Source organism: Rhipicephalus sanguineus, chromosome 3 (genome assembly GCF_013339695.2).
Source record: "Rhipicephalus sanguineus isolate Rsan-2018 chromosome 3, BIME_Rsan_1.4, whole genome shotgun sequence".
In the NCBI taxonomy this organism is placed as follows: Eukaryota; Metazoa; Arthropoda; class Arachnida; order Ixodida; family Ixodidae; genus Rhipicephalus; species Rhipicephalus sanguineus.
This window is the reverse complement of record NC_051178.1, coordinates 105,069,484-105,093,973: the sequence shown is the minus strand read 5'-3', so window position 1 is coordinate 105,093,973 and position 24,490 is coordinate 105,069,484. Positions and strand designations below refer to the sequence as shown.

Sequence of the window (24,490 nt, the reverse complement as noted above, 5' to 3'; positions counted from 1 at the left end):
CGTCAGAAAAGCCGTTTTGTTGGTAGCCGGAGCGCGTGCGCGCTATAACCAAGGCGCTATGCGCCCTTCGCCGGTCTGCCAGGTGTTGTCGGATGCAGAAGCGACCCGTGCCAGGAGGTTTCGGCGAGAGAGACACAGGCTCTCCTCGTAGCGGTGTCCCCGTTGAGAGCGTATGCATCGTAATTGCTGTTTTCGCTCTCGCTCGGGGACACATTCATCGCGTGCCGACTCTGTAAGGTGAGGCGGCGCGTATGACGGTCCCTTTCGGTGGAATGCGAGAGGAGGCCACCTGAAAGCGAAATGGCTCGGCGGTGTGCGGGCGCAAAGAAAGTACGCGCGACGCGAGCCTGGCAATGGGATACGCCAATCTGGTCAGGGAAAGCACGTAAGCTTACTGTGTCTTGAACGCCCCGCCACGGTGGTCTAGTGGTTATGGCGCTCGACTGCTGACCCGAAGGTCGCGGGATCGAATCCCGGCCGCGGCGGCTGCATTTTCGATGGAGGCGAAAATGTTTGAGGCCCGTGTACTTAGATTTAGGTGCACGTTAAAGAACCCCAGGTGATCGAAATTTCCGGAGCCCTCCACTACGGCGTCTCTCATAATCATATGGTGGTTTTGGGACGTTAAACCCCAGATATTATTATTATTACTGTGTCTTGAAACTATGCACAACTTTCTCACGAATATCAGATGTAGGGGTGGGGGTGGGGGGGGGCTGGAGGTGAAGGAGGAGGGGTGACGTTGCACATTACTCCGCGCCATGGCTACCCCTGTTACGACCGGGTATTTGGCTCCATCCCACCGCTGCAACCAGTTGTTACGAGCGGGGTCGTTGTCCGACGCGGACTCGTGGGGTAGCGTGGAGCTGAGCGGCGACAGTCGTACCGCAGGCCCAGGGACGTCCGGAACAGCAGGAAGCCGAGGCAGAGAGACCGACGTAGAGGAAACTTAACAGAGGTTTATTTACAACATCATAGAGGACAGGATCGTCAGAACGACATCTAGTCCGATCGATCCGTCCCGAGCAGACGCTCTGCTGCTCCTTAAATACGCTTCAATACAAAAACAGGGAAACTCCTTATGCGGCAAACGTCCAATCACAAACGTGCATGCCTTTGGAGCTGCACAACTATAGCTCCTTATGCGGCAAATGTCCAATCACAAACGTGCATGCCTTTGGAGCTGCACAACTATAGCTCCTTATGCGGCAAATGTCCAATCACAAACGTGCATGCCTTTGGAGCTGCACAACTATAGCTCCTTATGCGGCAAATGTCCAATCACAAACGTGCATGTCTTTGGAGGGTCCGTCTCTTCGGCACATAGGTCACCGCCCCCAGGATGGCACTCCAGAGACCACTGCCCTCTCACTCTTCACGTCCGACCAGTTCGGAAGGGGGGGGGGAGACAATGCCACCTCGGGGAACTGGTAATCCTTTTACGAACAAAGGCACCAGCCTTAGCCAAAAGCACACTCGATGCAAATACGCGTTCCACGGAGGGGTCCCGCGTGTAGCAGCCAGCTTCCCGCCGAAGCGCTCAGTTCAGGGAAAAGGCAGCAGGTGTAGGTGTCTAATCCGTTCCCCGAAGTGAGGGGGGGGGGAGTCCAAGAAGCAGGAAAACTCGTTTGGAGACAGCTGGCCCAGGACCCTCGCATTTGCTTTGTAACAGCTTCCCCGGCGGCAGGCTGAGACCTCGACGTACAAAGGTCAATCACCTTTGTGGGGAGAGGTCGATGAAGACAAGGCTGATGTGCTGAAGCCGTACACACCGCGATGCTGCTCTGCTACATTCCTCCGCCACCTCCGGTGATCTCGAACATCTGGTAGCGTCGTCCAAGTTCGGAGAAAAGCTTCTCGCTCTGCTGGCCAACATTCCCTCTCGAAAGACAGCACCTGTGTCAATCACGCGAGAACCACAACCGCCAAGCAGGCAAGCGCCCGTACTCTCTCCCTGAGACCTACCAGGCTTTTACTTCAACCAAAATGTCCTGCTTTCAATTACAATAGCAGCAGCAATTCCAACAACCAAACCTGAAATAGGCTGCGCAAACCCACAAACACATGTCGTGATGAAGCACGACCACAACAACAACAAAAAAAAGGCAATTGTAAACCTGTCACATAAAAAAATTGAACCTAAATACACGAGCCAGAGTACCCGATGCCATCAAGTTCCCTGAATCGCACACAACCCTAGCCTTCGGCTAAAACCCTTTTACTCATTGCACTTGGCAAATGAGTACTACATTAAGAAAACAAAACGCTGCAAACTAAATACGAAATAAAACTGATAATCAAACTCACGCGTTTAACACAAAACAAGGAGAAACTAAAATTACACTGACGCGCATACTAACACGTAACGCAAAACAGATCAGTAGTACGTTAAACAGAGGCTTTTAACATTCCGCCTTCATCTCTGTAAACCACTACGAACAGCTCTCCTCTACTCGAGCGCTAAAAGCTATGTTTCCAGCTGTCGAAACAAAACTACTTAAAACGGAGGCTTTCAACTCAGCCTACATCTCCGTAAAACAATTTACAGCTCTTTACACTATAGCGTTAACGGTCATGAAAAGGAAACATTAACAAAACAAACAAATAACCAAACAAACATCTCAAAGTCTGCTACAATGAGGAGGAAAATGACAAATTACAAAATTTCACTCCTCAATTCGTTAGTACACATTAACACACTAACTTCTTTCAAGATGTCAATTCATCTTTATGCTGCGGTTATCCCAGGGTGTCTCCAAACGCGCCCTTTCAGACGAACTCTGGGGAGACGCGCATGCCACAGATTTCGAGGGGTCCGGTCTCGACAAATGAACAAAGAACAAACCTGTCCGACGCGCTCAGTAGCGGTGACTTTTGACCCGCGGCCTCTCGATTCTGACAAAGGGCATCGCTTGCCCATTGTGCCCCTCCGGGTTAAGCCGTCAGCCTTTAACCACGGTGAGGGACAGCCTTTGTCACGATTCCGGCGTACGCGACATTTCCCTGCGCTCCTGCCTCGACTAGGTCGTGAAAAGGATGAGATCAGGTGGTTACTTTGGCGTCTGAATTTCACTGAAATTCGTTTTTTCGCGACGCGCCTCACGTCCGATCTAGATTTCCGCGGGACTCTCAACTTGGAACGTGTCCTAGCATGCCTTTTCGGGATTTCGTCGCGTCGAGCTAGCGCCCTAGCACGCTTACCGCCACTGGTCTCTTTTTTCTTCGCCTTTCGTTTGCGCCGGCGCCTTTTTCTTACCGAACGGCTCGCAGCGCTCATAGTCTCGGCACTAGTACTCTCAAGTGCGCTGCCTGCGACATTCGCTGCCAACACTTTAGGCGGCTGAACTGACTTGTCTTCTGGGCCGTTACTAGGTATCTCTGAGTCTGACCTAACGGTAGTCCCGACACTCTCTAAGTCAGCCAGCTCGCCCTGAGATGTCTCTTCAGCTTCGGGCGTGCTATCGCTTTCGTGGATAGCCCCTTTTCTCTGGCCTTCGAAGTCGGCCTCCTGCTCTTCGCGCCTTTGACACTTTTCAATCTCACGCGCTTTGCGTAGCGCCTCTGTCTCTCGCGCCACACGAAGTGCTTCTTGTTCTCGCGCTTCCTCATCTAGCGCTTTTCGACGCGCTTCATCCTCACGCGCCTTGCGGAGCGCCTCGGCCTCTTGCGCCACGCGAAGTGCCTCTTCCTCTTTCGTCTTGCGAAGCGCCTCGTCCTCACGTGCTTTGAGACGAGCCTCAATTTCTAGCACCTTGCTACGCGCTTCTTTCTCACGCGCTTTGCGTAGCACCTCAGTCTCTCGCGCCACGCGAAGTGCTTCTTGCTCTCGCGCTCTGTGACGCGCTTCATTCTCTAGTGCCCTGGCGTCCTCAAGCGCCTTACTACGGGCTTCGGCCTCTAACGCCTGGCGACAGTTCTCAGCTTCAAGCGCTCTACAGCGCGCGTCCTCCTCAAGCGCTTCAGCGCTGACTTTGTTGCCCCGACTTTCGCAGTCAGCAGGACCTGAAACACCCAAGTGGCGCAACAAGGCATCTTTGGCCTTATCAAAGTCTTGCGCTTCCTCCGTGGATAAGCGCTCCAAAACGCCTGCAATTTCGCACGGTAGAAACGTGACAAGCCTCTCCAACCAAAGTCTCGGCTAACACCAACATCTTCGCAGACCTTTTCAAACTTAACCAGAAAAGACACAATGTCCTCGTCTATCTCGAAAATCCTGAGTTGCCGTTGTGCCAGTTGCCACTTAATCGCCTGAATTTCATGATCAAGTGTTCTCATCTTGAGAGCATGTTCTCGCTCCCGAGCCTGCCTCTCTTCGCGCCTTTCGCGTTCCTCTGCCTCCCGCCTTTCACGCCTTTCGCGTTCCTCTGCCTCTCGCCTTTCGCGCTTCAGCCTCTCATTTCTTTCTTTAGCTTCGCGCCTAAGCCTCTCATTTCTTTCTTCCTCAATTAGCTCTAGACACTCTGAGAGCTCGTCGTCGTCTGCCTCAAGGTTCTCAATAGCCTCGATAATCTCTGGCTTTCTCATTTGTTCTCGAACATCCAAACCCAAACTTTTAGCTAACTCTAGCAAAAGCGGTTTTTTCAGTGCCTTCAGATTCATGGTTGCTGCAAGTGCTGCTAACTTCACTACTACTAAGACGCTACGTTCCCATGCACAGGTCAACGTAGAGTAGTTACCCAAAATTACCACCTTTCGAGACAAAGCCTGGTAAAATCTCAGTGAAGAAAAGTCAAGCACTCACCACACCCTGCAGCCATGATCTCGGCGGAGACGATCCCGATGCTGGCACGAGCTTGTTGAGACTTGTCGTGAGCAGAATCCCGTCGCTGCCATCCAGTTGTTACGAGCGGGTATTTGGATCCATCCCACCGCTGCCACCAGTTGTTACGGGTGGTTTTTGGATCCATCCCACCGCTGTCGACCAGTTGTTACGAGCGGCGACGTTGGCCGACGCGGACTCGTGGGGTAGCGTGGAGCTGAGCGGCAGGAGTCGTACCGCAGGCCCAGGGACGTCCGGAACAGCAGGAAGCCGAGGCAGAGAGACCGACGTTGAGAAAACTTAACAGAGGTTTATTTACAACATCATAGAGGACAGGATCGTCAGAACGACATCTAGTCCGATCGATCCGTCCCGAGCAGACGCTCTGCTGCTCCTTAAATACGCTTCAATACAAAAACAGGGAAACTCCTTATGCGGCAAACGTCCAATCACAAACGTGCATGCCTTTGGAGCTGCACAACTATAGCTCCTTATGCGGCAAATGTCCAATCACAAACGTGCATGCCTTTGGAGCTGCACAACTATAGCTCCTTATGCGGCAAATGTCCAATCACAAACGTGCATGCCTTTGGAGCTGCACAACTATAGCTCCTTATGCGGCAAATGTCCAATCACAAACGTGCATGTCTTTGGAGGGTCCGTCTCTTCGGCACATAGGTCACCGCCCCCAGGATGGCACTCCAGAGACCACTGCCCTCTCACTCTTCACGTCCGACCAGTTCGGAAGGGGGGGGGGAGACAATGCCACCTCGGGGAACTGGTAATCCTTTTACGAACAAAGGCACCAGCCTTAGCCAAAAGCACACTCGATGCAAATACGCGTTCCACGGAGGGGTCCCGCGTGTAGCAGCCAGCTTCCCGCCGAAGCGCTCAGTTCAGGGAAAAGGCAGCAGGTGTAGGTGTCTAATCCGTTCCCCGAAGTGAGGGGGGGGGGAGTCCAAGAAGCAGGAAAACTCGTTTGGAGACAGCTGGCCCAGGACCCTCGCATTTGCTTTGTAACACCCCACTGCGTCCTTTAATCCATCCACGTGCGAGACTCCGGCGGGCTCGAGGGGCGACTCTGCTGTGTGCATTGAGATCGCCAAGACCAGGTTCCGGCAGTTAAATTATTGAACATTGAAAGTCATGTTTGTGCAGCTGATAATGGGGATTCGTAAGGTGAGCAGGTTGTAATCAGTTTGTTTAGGAATATATAGCGTCAACGGCCACTGCATCTAGTGCTGTTTGTAGTGGACGGCGCTGACAGGCTACACTTCTGTTCAGTATAAACCCGCCACATAATGCGACAACATCCTCGCGATCTTTGCGGAAAATAACATACTGGCAAATGAAGTTTGTGTGTTTGGAATTAAGGTGTGCGTCCTGCACACACGTCACACACAGGACACAGTTTTTTACTTAAAATTTCTTGTACAGAGCCGTCCACTTACACCGCGCCGTGCGGCCAGCGCAGGGCTGCTAAAGCGCGGCGGCTCCGCCGAATCGCGCTTGATTTGCGGTGAAGCTAACTTCGCTCCTGCTATGCGCGCAGAAATCGAGAATCCGGCACGCAGTGGCGTAACTAGATAGGACGGCGCCCATGGCAAATATATTTCCGCGCCCTTCATGATGGTAATGATAGTGATTATTATTATTATTATTATTATTATTATTATTATTATTATTATTATTATTATTATTATTATTATTATTATTATTATTATACGCAAGAAAAAGCCATCTGGATGTTCTGGGCAAGCGAATGAGCGGTTTCTTGATTGATTGTTCACTACAGTGGACTTTCTTTATTGTGAGGTATGAAAAAATAAAAAATAAATAAAAAAAGAGAATAGACTGAAGCCGTCTTGCACATCCACGCATCGTACGACACACCAGAAGTCCACAAGGTTCGAAAAAATGTGAAAGAACAAATGGACCTTGCCGCCGTCCTGCTGTCGTCTCGCTGTGCACGAAAAGTTCGTAAATTACATACAACCACACAAAAGAAATCGACGAAGTAGGCATGTAAACGGTTCTTATCATTTTTGGCTACATCACCATGAAATGTATACATTGTTCAAGATTATTTATTGCGTACATCAAATCTGCATACTATGCCTACATTTTTTTTATCAATGCTAATGATACATTCAAAAATTCGTTCCGGCAAACCCTGTTGTCGCATATATTATTGCCTTTTGCGGCGCCAGTGCTCATTTTGATTGTGAACAATGGTTGCCAAGAAAAACGCGTGCTTTATATTTGACATGGCGCACGCGCATTAAGAAAGGAGCTGTCGCTCTCCGGTCAGACATTTCCGCCGCGGCTGCATTCTAGACCAGGGGTCTCGAACACGCGGACCTCTCGCTAGCGAACAGCGGCCCGCACGTGACTGTCTTCATCGCATGTTTTTTTTTAATTATTATTTCCTTAATAAGTACGGTCATGAGCTACACAGGCATGACTTGTCTAAAGCATTTTCTTCTTGAGGGAACCCCAGCGGTCAACATGTGTTCATACATAACCGTGATACAAAAATCTATATTCCAGAATCGTCGTCCAGACTTTAGTCATTTTGAAGGTAGCTATATGTTGTTGGAATCGCGGCGCCATATCGCCTTCAGAAATGGCCCATATATGAGATAGGGGAAAGTTATTTCAAATGGCAACGTTATCCATTTTAAACATGAGCCTTATTCTGTGTGTGTGTGTCTTGTGCCTCATCCAGAGCCTATATCGACCAGATGACGCTGATACCATCTCATGTAGCCACCGTAACCCGTTTACATATGAAACATCAAGCGCAACATCTTGAGCTCTATTAGCAGAAAGTGAAGTGTCATTGTAGCTTACCGCCTCACTGAAGCCGACAGATGTTCGTGATCAGCCTTCTCCCCCGAGGTAGTGGGTAAAACATGAGCTTCTATATAGATCTTTTTCTGGTGTAACTTTCCTGCTTGGGCGTCCGATACGCACAGTCAGTTAGGAATCTTAAAGGTACGCTAACGAGAAATATGAAGTTGAGGTGGAATGACCAGGGGTTGAAGAATGCGTGCAGGTTGGGTGTGGAAAGATAAGTTATTAGCGGAGATAAGGCCATAAGCGAAGACCGAATATCTCTTACTCGATTTCTCTCGCCCCAGACTCAGTGCTGAAGCGATGCCGTCACGAATCTGATTGCTCTCAGCGAATAAGAAGGCTCCACCACACGTCACCACGTGAGCAAATGGCCGCTGTTTAGCCGCGGTGCAGTGAAGGCGCAGCTTTCATGATTGCCGCGATAGATGTGGTTGCAGACTTAGAACCTCGCAGCGAAGATCTCAACATGGAAGCAGGATTGCATTTCAGTGAGTCTGCAATGACCCTCCCCCCCCCCCCTTCCCTGTTGTCGTGGCGGCGGTGACAGCTCTTTCAGCGTACGAAGCCTGGCTTCAACCGACGGAAAGTGAAGCGTCGTTTTCGTCGACGGCATACGAGGCGTCCGATTGCCAAATACAGCTTATGTTCGCGCGTATTTAATTTTTCGTTTTAAATGCGAAGCATTTCTTAGCGAACTTCTGCGACTTTGAGCGTATCTATCTATCTAGCCGCCTACGACTTTGTGCACTTCTGGCCGTTTCGTTAATCGGATGTATACCAAAATTGGTGTGTCATAACATGGCCTTATTACAAACATAAATGACAGGTCATATCATGAAAATCATCACACGCATGTCATGAACAGCATGATTTACATTGCACGGCCTTTGGCTCCCTGGCCTTTCGGTTAATCGGATGTGTACCAAAATTGGTGTGTCATAACATGGCCTTATCACGAGCATAAATGACGGGTCATATCATGAAAATCATGACGCGCATGTCATGAACAGCATGATTTACATTCCACGGCCTTTGGGATCTTGCGGCCGTTCCGTTAATTTCATATATACCAAAATTGGTACGGCGTGACAAGAGTTCATGACGAACATAATGACAGGTCCTAACATGCAAATCATGACGCGCATGTCATGTGCAGCATGATTTACATGCCATGGTCTCGGGGCGCTCGCGGCCGTTTAAATGAAGGGATACATACGAAAACTGGTATGACGAGACATTTCTGTATGACGAACATAACTGACACGGGGTAACATGAAAATCATGATATGCATGTCATGTATGACATGATTTACATACCACGCTCATGGCGCACTCGCGGCCGTTTCGCTAGATTGATATACACCAAAATTGGTACTGTGCCATGTGACTTTATGAAGAACATGAATAACAGGTGGTAGCATGAAAACCATGACATCCATGACATGTATGTCATGATTTACATGCCACGCTCATGGTGCATTCGCGTCCGTTTCGCTTGCGTGGTATACACCAAAATTGGTGTTACGCGACACGACAGTATGACGAACGTAAGTGAGACGTGGTAGCATGAAAATCATGACATGCAAGTCATGTACGACCTGATTTACATGCCACGCTCATGATGCGCTAGCGGCAGTTTCAGTAGATTGATATACACCAAAATTGGTATTGCGCGATGTGACTGTATGAAGAGCATGAATGACAGTTGGTAAGATGAAAACCATGACATGCATGTCATGTATGTCATGATTTAATTGCCACGCTCATGATGCATTTGCGGCCGCTTCGCTAGCTCGATGTACACCAAAATTGGTATTGCGCGAAGCGACTGTATGACGAAGGTAAATGAGACGTGGTAACATGAAAATCATGACATGCATGACATCCACGACATGATTTACATGTCATGCTCATGACGCACTCGTGCCGTTTCGCTTGCTTGACATACACCAAAATTGGTATTGCGCGACGCGACTGCATGACGAACGTAAATGAGAGGTGGTAACATGGAAATCATGACATACAGGTTATGTATGTCATGATTTACATGCCGCGCTCATTGTGCATTCCCGGCCGTTTCGCTAGCTTGGTATACACCAAAATTGGTATTGCGCGACGCCACTGTATGACGAACGTAAATGAAAGGTGGTAACATGATAATCATGACATGCATGAAATGTACGAGATGATTTACATGCCATGCTCATGGCGCACTCGTGGCCGTTTCGCTAGATTGATATGCACCAAAATTGGTATTGCGCGATGTGACTGTATGAAGAACATTAGTGACAGGTGGTTACATGAAACACTGTAATATTCATGTCATGTATGGCATGATTTAAATGCTCTACTCATGGTGCACTCGCGGCCATTTCGCTCCTTTGATATACACCAAAATTGGTATTGCGCGATGTGACTGTATGACGAACATAAATGAGAGGTCTTAACATGTGAATCATGTTATGCATGTCATGTACGGTATGATTTACATGCCACTGTCATGGTGCGCTTCCGGCCGTTTTTGTTAACGTCGATATATACAAAAATTGGTATGGCATGACACGAGTGCGTGATGAACATAAAACGACAGGTCATGCATTTATATACCAGAATATGCGTTTCATTGGCATGGTGTACACTAGATTGTGCATGCATGCGTGCATGGCAAACATGCGATATATGGTGGACTAGATGCCATGGCATGAATGATTTCATTTGGCTCAAAGACAAACAAGGCGATGTATGCAGCTCTTTGCTGGCTGCTTCGCATTACATCGATTCCCACAGTGCGTGGGATCTGCCGAATTTTTTTATTAATGGCGTTTTCCTTCTGGAGAACTCCAGAGGCGCCGTGCCGTGAAGAGAGCCGCGGCAGCCGGCAGAGCAGGGCCATGCAGGGCCACTCAAACCGCCCGTGGAATGCGGCACGCATCCTAAGAGCAGGAGGGAGGGCACCAGCGAGGAGAACTGTACCATGAGATCAAAACCATCGAAGCCTCATAGTTCGCTGCGGGACAGCGGTAGAACACGTGCGAATCCGACGCAGAATTGCTGCGAGGCTCGCTCGTATAAACTACGTCAACGTCACTGGGGTCAGACTACACCTGGCTGCTGTTATTCCCACCGCGCTCACCGGCAGAAGCAAAAAAAAGAACGAAACGAATGAGAACGATATCAAGATCACGATATCAAAATCACGGCCGGACTGCGTTTGTGATCACTACGAGAAACGTGCAGGGGCGTTAGTACATGTATATGTCCTTCAGTTTCTCGCCATTTTCTCGCTTGTTAAAGCTCAGTTCACAGTATTAATGGCACGAATGTGATCGTAATAGGATAATTTGCCATTGCAGTTCTACTTTCTGTAGCTATTTGGTGCTATTGTGCACGAGGCCTACCAATGGAGACACGGGCGCTGCAGTCATGCTACGACATCACGATCACATAATGTCACCTCGCTTCACGGAACCTTGCTCTAAAGACGGGAAGCCGGCGGCCCGAGCGCGTTTTTTTTTCTTTGAGTTTCCCCCTTCAATCAGCCTCGCTTCACAGCCAGTTCATGTGCACTGGCATCCAGAAACATCAAGAGCTTAGAAAGCGTGATCAATGTTTTCGGTGATGCTGTACACAATTAGTGCACCGCAGGGTGTAGTTTCACATTTACGGTTTTACTTTAAGGATAACGAACATAACGACGCATGGCTGATAAAGCTAGCTTAGAAGGGGCAATGAGCCGAAGTCCCGCGCACGTGTTTGCAGCAAGCACTTCCGAGAAGACGACTTTGCCTGCAGACTAGGAGCGCAAATGTTAATTTGGTGAGCGACAGTGAGTTCACACGTGACACCTCCCTCTTCACGTGAAGACGCCCACACCACAAAGTCCTCTAAAAAATTACTTCGAGTCCTGGGACGTCATTCCTCATAGTCAACCCCATCCTACGCACGCTGATAGGGGAAAATATCGTGGGGAAGGTACCGATACACAGAGAAAAATGAGGAGGGTGACGCAATTTGATGGTAGAAAGCAGTCTGTGAACGAGTTTCTGGTTTGAAAAAGACAAGAAAGAAACCTTGCAGGAAAGCCCTTTTTTTATTTCGTTATTTCATCCCGACGTCTGCACATGAAAGCTCGCCGTAAGCTTGGAGGCTGACATGTCTGATGAGTTGGTAAAGAGCTGCTCGATCGCAACCCTTAAGCAACAAGACCGTGGGCAGTGCTTTCCCTTTTCCCTTTCCGACTTTCACTACGGTTATTACGTGTGGAAGAACAAAGGTGGTTTGGGCCGAACTAGAAAAAAACGAACATTTCAAGCGATATGTTCCGTGGCGAAGCTAGAAGGAGGTTTGGGAGGTTCAATCTCCCACCGCCCTGATATTATTACATTTTATATATGTACGTATACGCACATACATACAAAAACATGCCAGATCACACATAAAGGGAAGTCAGAACCCCAGAAAAAGCTTTTGTCTACGACCCTGGATAGGTACGTTCACGGTTAAAATCATGCTTATCTGGAAACGGGCTTACACCGACCTTTTTATCCTATTGCTTTTCAAGAGGCATGCAAAAGTCGTGGCGCAGAGACGTGCTCATGCATGGGCTACAGAATGTAGCGCAAGCCTTCACCTCCTCGAGAACAATTTCAAGACAGAAGATACGCTGGACCAGACGAAAAAAGGCAATGCTGCTTACCAGGGACGTAGCCAGGATTTTTTTTTTCGGGAGGGGGGGGGGGGGGGGGCTACGTGCCTACGTGCCTGCTGCTTACGCAGACAAAGCGCCGACAAATTGAATGTCGGAAGCCACAGGCTTCCATAAGATTGTGTTTCGTTTGTTGAAGGAAAGGAGCACCACTTAACTAGACAATGGAGTCTCTAGCCTCACGGGTGGTACAAGGGGAGAAGAAGGCGATGAAGGAGGTGTTGGAACAGTGTGGAGGCATGCCCCCACTAGTCGACGGAACCTTCTTAGCTTCTGAGATGCCTCTGGTGTTCTTGATCACCCACCACGGGGGATCGGCCATGAAACGGGCGGTACCTTGTTTTAGAAATGAGACTGTTTGAAGGAGTGGGAGACGCTACTACGCATCCCCGCTCCCAATGATCAGCTCACGGCTTCCCAGCGGGCCCGCGAGGTGGCCGGCAGGCTCGGCTTGCCGGTCCCTACATGGGACTGAGCCGGGCGCGCCACCCAGTCGCGTTCTGCGGGACCCAATAAAGTTATTTCCCTTCCTTCCTTCCTTATCTTCTAAATATGTTTAGAAAGAGAGTGATTGGATGAAAATGTTTGTTTTGTAGTGATAAATACGGTTACCGTAGAGAACGATGAAGAAGACGGTTGTTGTGGTTGGTGCTCGTGCTGGCTCCGTTTCGGGGAACTGACTGCTGTCCCGTCGCTGTCTCGCCTGTACGCTCACCGTACCTAAACTATTAAACGCATACTATCAATTGGTGGAGCGTGCTGGGTACTTCACCCTGGAACTTCGTTCTCGGACTCTACCCCCCGCCTCGTCGATTCCTGACGACATGGCCCAGCCAGCTGCTACCCCAACCCCATCTCTTACCTGTTCCGGCATGCCAAGACAGCGGGATCCGGTGATTTTCAACGCCTCCGACGAGCAAGACGCCGAAGACTGGCTATCTTCTACGAAATAGTAAGCGCGCACAATAAGTGGGATGAAGCCGATAAACTTGGCTACCTTCACTTCTATCTCGCGGGTGTGGCACAGCTATGGTTTAACAATCACCAAGCTGACATTCCTACCTGGTCGCCCTTTAAGACACGCTTCGCGGAAGTATTCGGCCGACCCGCTGTTCGCAAGCTCCGCGCCGAACAGCGCTTGCGCGGCCGCGCGCAGCGTTCTGGTGAGACGTTCACGTCTTATATCGAGGATGTTGTGGACCTCTGCCGTCGTGTCAATCCAGACATGTCTGATACTGACAAAATCCGGCACATTATGAAAGGTATTGAAGACGACGCCTTCCACATGCTCGTGGCCAAAAACCCCCAAACTGTCGCAGAGGTGACTCGGTACTGTCAGAGCTACGACGAGCTGCGGAGACAGCGCATTTCTACGCGACAGCCGAACTTCGACACGGCCGCAACGTCTGCATTAACCGTAGGCGCTGTTTCTACCGACCAGACCACGTTAATGCGACAGATACAGCAGTTCGTCCGCGAAGAAGTGGCGCGACAACTGTCTCTTGTGCCTTACGTTCCGGCCAGTGCGCATACGCTGACCCCAACGCTCAGACAAGCGATAGAGGAGCAAGTCTCTGACGCTCTCCCTTCCACCTACCATCATTCGCCTACCTCCGCACCTCTGACTTACGCTGAGGTCGCCAGACGACCATCGCTGTCGCTACCACTCGTCACAGACCCTGCTCGACAGGCTAATGCCTTCTACGCAGCAAGTCCGCCTGTACGCCCGGACCCACCCCCTTTTCGCCGTCCCGCACCACCGTCCTCCAATCCCTGGCGCACACCCGACAACAGGCCGATCTGCTACTCCTGCCGTCTACCTGGCCATGTCGCCCGTTTCTGTCGTCGTCGTGATTTCCGCCAAGGTGCTGGTGAAGAAGGGTACGGCTACTATCGTACAGAGCCACCTCAGTCGAGTTCCTTCCACCCCGCGTCGGACACGTCATCGTCAAGTCGTCGCGGCTTCGACAGGCATCGGTCACCCTCACCGCGGCGCCGTTCCATTTCGCCTATGGTTCGTCGCCCGCCACCCGTCCCAGCGGAAAACTAACCGTCGCAGTTCCCGAGGCAAGAGCTGCGCTCATATCGAAAACTTCAAGGCCTCGATTTCTACCCGCCAACGAAATAACTGTGTATATTGATGGTGTAGCTGTGCAAGCGCTCGTCGATACTGGTGCTGCTGTGTCTGTGCTGAGTGGTGAACTGTGCCGCAAGTTAAAGAAGATTACGATTCCGCTTTCCGACGTCTCTCTCCGTACCGCAACTTCGCACCACATCCAGCCTTCTATGGCGTGCACAGCTCGGCTAGTCATACAGAACGTTTTGTATGCAGTTGAATTTGTCGTATTTTCACCATGTTCGCATGACATCATCCTGGGCTGGGACTTCCTTTCCGCTCATCATGCCGTCGTTGACTGTGCGCGTGCCGAACTAGAGTTGTCAACGACGTGTGAACTGCCACTGTGTCAAACGCCGATGTATGACGGGCCCTCTGACCAGGCATTATGTTCTCGAGTCGTCGTCGCTGCGGACACTCACATTCCTCCTCTGTCCTCTGTTCTTGTGCCACTCTCTTGCGACGGCGCGTCCTCTGTCACTGCCCTGTTTACACCCTCCGAAGCATTTGGCTCTCGCAAGAGCTTCCTTCTCCCATTCGCAGTTGTCACTATAGAAAACTCTTGCGGCGCCATCTATATCACGAACCCGTTTTCTTCCCCAGCCACCTTGTTCCACGGCGAACTAATAGGTCACCTTGAGGAAATAGTCTCTGTTTACTCCAGTCACCTGCCTGATGGCTCGACAACTCTTCACGTCAACAGCATTACCTCTGATACCACTACCACTTCATCTCTCGAGGCATTCCTTCCATCGATTGATTCTGAACTCCCCCCTGCTCAGCGTACGCAACTCTTGGCGCTACTTGATCGCTTCAAGACGTCATTCGACCATAACCAACGTTCTTTGGGCCGCACGTCTGCCATCGTTCACCGCATTGACACCGGCACCCACGCACCTTTGCGCCAGCATCCGTATCGAGTCTCTCACGCTGAACGCCGGGTCATCGACGAGCAGGTGAGCGACATGCTTCAACGTGGCGTAATCCAACCTTCACACAGCCCTTGGGCCTCCCCGGTTGTGCTGGTGAAAAAAAAGGACGGCAGCATCAGATTCTGCGTTGATTATAGGCGTCTTAATAAGATCACGCGAAAAGATGTCTACCCACTGCCCAGAATTGACGACGCTCTCGATTGCCTGCAAGGAGCAGAGTTCTTTTCTTCTTTAGACCTTCGATCGGGCTACTGGCAGGTTCCTATGAATGAAGCCGACCGCCCCAAGACTGCGTTTGTAACTCCTGACGGATTGTACGAGTTCAACGTGATGCCGTTTGGCCTCTGTAATGCGCCTGCCACCTTCGAACGTCTGATGGACAACATCCTAAGAGGCCTAAAATGGAACACGTGCCTGTGCTATCTGGATGACATCGTCGTTTTCTCGAAGGACTTCGACTCCCACCTCACTCGCCTCGCAAGCGTCCTCACTTGCCTTGCGGACGCGGGACTGCAGCTGAACTTGAAGAAGTGCAATTTCGCCGCACGCCAGCTTACCATCTTGGGGCACGTTGTCAGCAAGGATGGTGTCCGTCCCGATCCTGCCAAGCTTCGCGCTGTCGCCGACTTTCCCAGGCCGTCTACACTAAAAGAACTCCGTAGCTTCATAGGCCTTTGTTCGTACTTTCGCAGATTTGTGCGCGATTTCGCGACGATAATCGCCCCACTCACACAGCTACTTGCCGACAACCAAGACATTTCGGCGTGGTCTTCCGCTTCCGACAAAGCATTCGCCTCTTTACGCCATCTTCTGATATCCCCACCTATCCTACGCCACTTTGACCCAGATGCTCCAACCGAAATCCACACGGACGCTAGTGGAGTAGGCCTCGGCGCTGTTCTTGCCCAGCGTAAATCTGGCTTCGACGAGTATGTCGTTTCCTACGCCAGTCGCACTCTCACTAAAGCAGAAAAGAACTACTCAGTCACGGAAAAAGAATGCCTTGCCATCGTTTGGGCAATCACGAAATTTCGACCTTACGTATATGGCCGCCCATTCGACGTCGTGACTGATCACCACGCTTTGTGCTGGTTATCGTCATTAAAAGACCCATCTGGTCGCCTAGCTCGTTGGGCGCTCCGTCTTCAAGATTATGACATCCGTGTCATCTATCGGTCAGGCCGTAAGCATTCGGATGCCGACGCTTTTTCTCGTTCGCCACTTCCCCATGAGTATGGTGTTGCGTCTATTTCGAGCTGCGCTTGTTCATCTCTTGAACATGCCGACATGTCATCTGAGCAACGCCAGGATCCATGGATAGCCTCTCTCCTAGGGTATCTGTCTCAGGCGTCTCCACATACAACCAACCGCTCGCTTCGACGCACTGCTCGCCACTTTAAAATCCGTGATGGCCTCCTGTACCGCCGAAACTACCTGTCTGATGGCCGCAAATGGTTGCTGGTAATTCCTCGCCATCTACGTTCCGACGTCTGTGCCTCCTTTCACGCGGATCCGCAATGCGCCCATGCTGGTGTGGTCAAGACATATGCACGCCTCCGGATTCGATACTACTGGCGCGGAATGTACCGCTTTGTTCGGCAGTACGTCCGTTCATGCTCCAAGTGCCAACGCCGGAAGAGCTCTGTGCACACGACCACAGGTCCACTCCAGCCACTGCCCTGTCCCTCTCGGCCGTTCGACCGCATCGGGATTGATTTGTACGGTCCCCTACCGTACACACCAGATGGCAACCGCTGGGTGATCGTCGCTGTGGACCACCTCACGCGCTACGCTGAAACTTCCGCGCTTCCAGAGGCCACAGCGCGTGAGGTCGGCTTGTTCATCCTTCGAAAGCTCGTTCTTCGGCATGGTACACCTCGCGAGCTACTCAGTGACCGCGGACGTTCCTTCTTATCCGAAGCCGTAGAAGCCCTCCTCCGCGAATGCAACGTTGTCCATCGAACTACTACCGCATATCACCCGCAAACCAACGGGATGACCGAGCGCTTCAATCGCACACTCGGCGACATGCTCTCCATGTATGTTTCCGATGACCACACGAATTGGGACCGCATACTGCCGTTTGTCACGTATGCTTACAACAGCGCCATTCAGTCTACTACGGGGTTTTCTCCGTTCTTCCTGCTTTATGGTCGGGAACCTTCCTCGTTCTTGGATACTATTCTTCTGTACCGACCGGACCCCTCAGAAACTACGACTCTAGCCGAAGCCGCCACTTATGCCGAAGAATGTCGGCAGCTCGCACGCTCGCTTACCACGCACGACCAGGCCCGCCAGAAACACTCTCATGACCGAAACTTATCTGCTTCGTCATATTCACCTGGAACAATCGTGTGGCTCCGCGTGCCCTCATCTGCCCCCGGCCTTTCCGCAAAGCTCGTCCCTAAGTATGACGGTCCTTACCGGGTGCTACGCCAGACTTCGCCGGTCAACTACGTTATTGAGCCTCTTCAGACACCTACAGATCAACGCCGCCGCGGGCGCGAGACTGTTCATGTCGATCGATTGAAACCTCACTACGACCCACCAGTATTACCTGTGCCATAGGTCGCCAGGATGGCTCCTTTTCTGCCGGGAAGTGATTGTAGTGATAAATACGGTTACCGTAGAGAACGATGAAGAAGACGGTTGTTGTGGTTGGTGCTCGTGCTGGCTCCGTTTCGGGGAACTTACTGCTGTCCCGTCGCTGTCTCGCCTGTACGCTCTCCGTACCTAAACTATTAAACGCATACTATCAGTTTGTTTTTCCTTCTGTTCTATGGCATGTACCCACTCTGAGGGATGGGCCAAGAATGCGCAGTTGAAACTGAAAATCTTATTCGAAGAATGTTAAATGGTTAACAAAAAGACAAGAAATAGCAATAATAAGTAATACATCAAATCAAGACTTCAAATATTATGCTATTGAGCTCGTATTCCAGAGAGCCGTATTAAGTTGATCCGAACAATTTAGATGACATTAGGGAGATTTAACCGCATTTTAATAACGAGGATTTTTGAAGGCAAGATTAAAATGGTACACCTTTAGTGGTTTGCATGAAATTACACACGGCATCGAAGGCATCCCCATGGCAGTATCCAGGGCTGGGCAAAGATACTTTGAAATTGTATCGCGATACGATACAGATACAGAGGCAAGAAGTATTTGAGATACAGATACAAGGTATGCTGCATTAATTGTATCCGATACGATACTTGGCAATTGTATCTTAAGATACTTCGATACATTCTGAAATTTGTTATTATAGATTCATATAATGTAGCACCAAACGCCTATGCACGCAAGTGTCTGCTTGAAAACTTCTTAACTGTGACCTATTTTGTCTCATTTAAATGAAATGTCTGTTAGTATCTCAAACGTTTTGCCCTTCTTGCTCAAAGTACATTAGTTTTATTCCAAAACAACCTATTTGATTTGTTTTAGCTTCTTCACAGGAGAACACTTTGTACACTTCGCTGACAGCAGTTCTTGCTTGTCATTTTCGCAATTGATGGGAGTCGCTGCTCAGCTTGCCGACCAGCTAGCGGGTTGTAATATAATCACAACGGCATCGATGAGAAGCCTTCGCACGACGGCGCAAACACCGGTGTGGGCTTTTGTCCGTAAAAGACCGTTTGCGCAATACCGTGTATCCGGACCGGTGTACATCAGCAACAACGCTGGTAGCCACTTTTTTTTTTGTTGTTGTTGGAAGGGGGGGGGAGGGGTTGAGGGCGACGCACGGTGTGTACTAGGGGTTTGAGACCTTTCGCTAGCGGCCCGGCCCGCTTATATGGCAGTCTTCGTCCCATTTGTTTTTATTTCCTAATAAGTGTGTGTACGAGCTACATAGACATGACTTATCTCAAGCATTCCTCTCGTGAGGATACGTGGTCACCATGTGCTGAAACATAACTATGGAACAAAACCTATATTTCAGAATCCGCATCCAGATTCCACTCGTTGTATATATCGGTATTGATGTTCCTCCGAATCCTGACTCCAAATCCCCTTCAGGAATGACCAATACGGGTATGAGACATGGGAAAGGCTTCCTTTCAAACGTCATTTTGTTCCAACTCTCTCCGACCCCCTCTCCCACCATATTCACTGTGTCGGCCCTTGGAACTAAATTTCGTGACTGCGGCCCCCTGGCTATAACGTGAGCTTGAGACCCCTAGTGTATATTAGAGGACGTAAAACTGCAATGAATTTTCATATTCTACTTATCTGCTGGCGTAAATTATTCTTTGTTGATATACTCAGTAGCGTGCAATCTTTTAGCAATTTTCCTACAACGAGAGAACATGTGCAACACAGAAACGTCTCAGATGTATTGTATAGTGGCACAAAGCATCGCAGGACACCGCCGCTATTCGCGCTATTGTCCCCTATATATAGGGGACAATAGCGCGAATAGCGCCACGTAATCGGAGCTATCGATTACGTGGCGATTGGTAATAGGAAAAAAAATTTAGAAAGGCCTAAAACAGGAAAACAAATATAAGTAAAATAGAGAGGTGGTTCTGTATCAAACATTCACATTGAATGAGTACGGAAACACAATACAGACGGCGCCCTTAATAGCTATGACAATTAAGCATCAAGTATCGTCAACTTACCTGTTGAGACTAGAGAAAATTCAGTGCCTATGGAAAATTGCCTGAACCGGCTCGTTCGGACGCTCATGAGTAAAACGGAACATTCGTAGGGGTGTGCGAATATTCGAAAGTATCGAATATTCGTCGAATATTACATTCGAAATATTCGTATTCGATTCGAAAATCGTGTATTCGAAAAGTTTCGAATATTCGATAACTTCGAATATTCGAAAAATTCGAATATGCGATTCGATTATCATGCATAAAATAACTCGTCTTCCACACTTCTGCTACGTTAGTATCGCTAAAAACGTTGCCGAGAGGGGCGATAAACATGGTAAGTACATCATCATCATCATCAGCCTGTCTACGCCCACTGCAGGGCAAAGGCCTCTCCCATGTTCCGCCAATCAACCCGGTCCTGTGCTTTCTGCTGCCACGTTATACCTGCAAACTTCTTAATCTCATCTACCCACCTAATTTTCTGTCTCCCCCTCACGCCGGATATGGGCCGGTCACGTAGCACGTCGGCAGGATAACCGGTGGTCATTAAGGGTAACTGACTGGATTCCAAGAGATGGTAAGTACACGGAGGCACGATATCTGCCTGCGACGAGCGACCCAATAGGTATGATTCTTTGCTGGTGCATCTCCGGCGTGCAGCGCTGTTGGCGATCATGTAACCGTACATTTTCAATATTATGCGGCCGTAACGTGCCGTACTACCGCTCGTTCACTATGCGGGACCACTTCTGAAGAAAGACAGTGACCTACGTGACTGGTGGCGGACTGTAGGCACCTTCAGATACCCCACTCTGGCAAAGTTTTGCCCCATGTAACTCCCTATACCAGTCACTTCTGTTACAAGCGAGCGTGCATTTTCAGTGGCAGGGGGGGGGGGGTGTTGTGTCTGTTACAAGGGAGCGCCTGCTGCCTGATCATGTGTAGCAAGTCATATTTCTTCATGATAACATCTAGTCATTAGTTTCATTGTGCCGTGATATTTGCTTCTGTTGTGATGTGCATTGTGCTAGCCTGGACATTGTGTTCTGGAGATAGCAGTGTATGTTATGTTGCCAGTCAGGCTGGTAATGTTTCTTTTTTTGAAATAGCTACATGTTAAATAAAGTATTGTTACTGTGGAGGCATTTTTCCTTTGATATTCGATATTCGATTCGATATTCGAAGGTGGATATTCGTATTCGATTCGTATTCGAAAAATTTGATATTCGCACACCCCTAAACATTCGGTATAACAACGTTTCTCAAGTCCCGTTCGTAACATCTTTGAGGTGGCTCCTAATAATTTCCATTATTATAATGCAAACTCAATTTCGCTATTTTCTTAAGCGGTAAGCAGAATGTTTTGTATTGTATATTAAAGGCACGCCCACATGATATATATATTTGTTTTCAATATCGCCTTGGCAACGTTTAAATGTGTAAACAAAAGTAGAAATAAAGCGGACAGTTAAAAGAATAAAGCAGAGATCTTATTTGGGGAGTGCGTTACAAAATACATACTGCAGTGACCAGACCGAAAAACTGTACAGAGACCTAGGTAATGTATGGGATGCAAAATGACAGCTGAGAAAGCAATTGTGCTAATAATCAAATTATGATTTCATAAATTCGTTGAATAAATGTAGCAGGAAGTGAAAAACACGGTACGCCAAGATATCTCCTGTTAGGTAAACGCTTTCTCTATTATATCTAGCATCAGTACCAGTGGTGCTAAAGTTGTTAGAATCTTATTTGCATATAAGTTAATTAATTGCATGCAAGTAAAACTTACGTCCACGAGATCCTTCAAATCGTTCATATGTAAAATCCATAAGACGCAAAGCAACCCCATTCTTGCACGCATCACATTTCGTTACGAAGCAAAACAGAAGAGGACCTTCAATAACGACACTATAGTAAGATGAGAATTTGCGCGATAGACGCCGCACGCAGTGGAGTACGCGGCGCAGGACAGTGGCTAAGAGCAAGTGTCGCGGCATTGGCGCAACTAAAAAGAAAAAAAAACAAGAAAACAAAAGGTACGTGGGCTGGGTGTAGACGTCCGCGCGCTTGTCTTCCTCATCTGCCCTCACTGGAGGACTCTGGCGGAAAAATAAAATTACGTCACTGCCCTTAGACTAATTCAGATGGCTTAGTGGCACCAGTGCCAGCTTGAGAAGCTGAGCTTGGCCAGCGGTTATCGTTTTGCGCGGTTGTGTTGCGATAGAAGTATCTTGTACCTGAAGATACACGATACATTATCGAATGTATCGGAAATACAGATACAGATACTTGTTTTTCCAGACGTATCGCGATACAAATACAAGATACCCATAGAGTATCTAAGATACATGTATCTTCGATACTGCCCAGCATTGGCAGTATCCCAACCCTGAGGCTCCGAAGCTTAGTACAATTTCTTCACTTAAGTTTAAGCCTATTTTTGAAAACGGAGTAATGAGCAGTCGTGATCTAATAAGTGAATATCTGCGACATGACAAAAAGAAATGTGCAATATTTTCTAATTCTCCGCAGAATTGACATAGGGGCGATATCGTCAGACCAGCTCTGTGTAAGTATAAGCTTAATGGGGGGACACGGCATCGAAATCTGGTGATCGTAACTTCAGATTGTCTAGATTGGCTCCAATGGGACTTCCATGGGAAGTTTAGTTGTTTGTATTCCGTCCACGTTGTTGTTGATTCCATCCTATCAGTGTGAATTGCCAATTTTCTGTATCTGATTGCGGTGAAATATTCTACCACTGGAAGAACCTGGATTATTGATGATGATGATGATGATGATGATGATGATGATGCGCTTCTTCCTCTCGCGTGTTCTGGGAGCGATGCAGAAGGTGAAGAAGAGGACAAAGAGAGCGCGTGCCGGTTCATGATGACAATTTTTGTACACAGCCGACGGAGTTTCTCTGAGCTTAAGCAGATCCGCTATTAATATATTTAAATGTCCATTGTAATTTTTTGCTTTCGCTTCTTGCGATTTAGGTATATGATGATACGTTTCGCTCAACTACCCGATTCTGTGCACATACCTGGCTGTGGGTATCTGCCATGCTTAACGTCTTCTTCGTCACTCGCCGCGGCCGTTGTTGACCTTGCGGCCACCGCAACATCAAGACCCCTCCTCGTCGCCGGAAAAGCTCGATCGAAATGGCCAACTTTCTGAAAAATTTCTTGGACAGGTACAAAGCCGAGCAACCGACGCCGCAGAGCCTGCAGAGGATACAGCGTGACCTGGCAGAACTACACGGCGACCCCCCGCCGGGCGTGTTCGCGGCGCCCGAAGAGAACGACATGTCCGTGCTGCACGCCGTCATTGTGGGCTCCTGGGACACTCCCCTCGAAGGCGGCCTCTTCCACGTGGTGCTCAAGTTCCCGCCCGACTACCCGATGCGGCCGCCTCACGCGTTCTTCTTGACCGGAGTCCAGGCCAGGGTGTCGTTTAACGCCCACATCTACGGGGGAGGCATTTGCCTCAGCACACTAGGCACGGCTGCCGGACCGAGTTGGAGCCCGGCGCAGACCATCGGCAGCCTGCTGGTGTCCATACAGTCCTTGCTGGCCGACGGCGCCGCGGAGCGAATGCGCCGTAACACGATCAGCGTCGCGGTGTGCGACACGCTCGAAGGCTGTCTGAAGGAGCCACCAGCCACGGATGCGATGCCGCCGGCTCTGAAGAAGCAAGTACTCAAGTACTTCGTCGACAACTACGCCAAGTATGAGGACTCGGTCAAGGCGAGGATCGGTTCCTCCTCGGGAATGTTGTCATGGCTTACGGGGAACAGCAGTTACGAGCCACTCCTCCAGCGACTTCGTGACATCAAGAAGAAGGTCGATGAAAAGAAGGCGGCTGATGCACAGCAAGATAACGAGTGACGCTCTCTTTTCCGGCGGCGACGCAGAGCAGACAGGCATGGCGCGGTCGAGGAACAAGTGTCAACTCTGCACGGTGGCCACTGAACGCAAAATTAAGTATTGAACACATTTGGCAGGGAGGCTTAATACCGAAAATTACGCTTCCGCTAGTGCATTAAAATGCAGAGATTTTTACGAGTGGAATGCAACGTTTCATATATACTTTTTGCTTGTGTGCGTATACAGGTCGTAATCTGTTACGCGTAGTGGTGATGTATGACTGCGAATTCGCGTTTACCGCGTATAGGTGTGTTCAGATAAGAACAGCCAGATAGGGGTATCGAAAATTGTTTCATTTTCAACGATATATTTATTTGATAAAGCGAAACACCTTCGTACGTAGTAACCAAGCTTTTTTTTTCTTTCAGCGCACGTCTTTACTTTAGTTATGACAAGAAAAAAAGATACATAACTGAGACACATACGTTTACCCTTCATTCAGTTACACAAGGTACCGTCATTGACAAAATCTAGAAAAAGCATCAACAATTACTTCGTACCTTTCTATAATTCCTTTAAGTGATTTTGTTTATGAAGGTAAACTCAGTTGTCTGCGCAGGCCTGGATTCGGAACGACAA

At 49.2% G+C, this 24,490-nt stretch overlaps 1 protein-coding gene across 1 annotated transcript; it reads left to right on the top strand.

The window, feature by feature from the left end:
- Positions 1-23,146: 23,146 nt before the first annotated feature.
- Positions 23,147-23,872, top strand: LOC119385727 (ubiquitin-conjugating enzyme E2 Z). The gene has a single exon (XM_037653117.1). The coding sequence runs from the start codon at positions 23,147-23,149 to the stop codon at positions 23,870-23,872; it is 726 nt and encodes a 241-aa protein (XP_037509045.1).
- Positions 23,873-24,490: the final 618 nt, after the last annotated feature.

Coding starts and splice junctions, on each gene's coding strand:
- LOC119385727 (XM_037653117.1), top strand. CDS start 23,147: ATGGCCAACTTTCTGAAAAATTTCTTGGACAGGTACAAAGCCGAGCAA.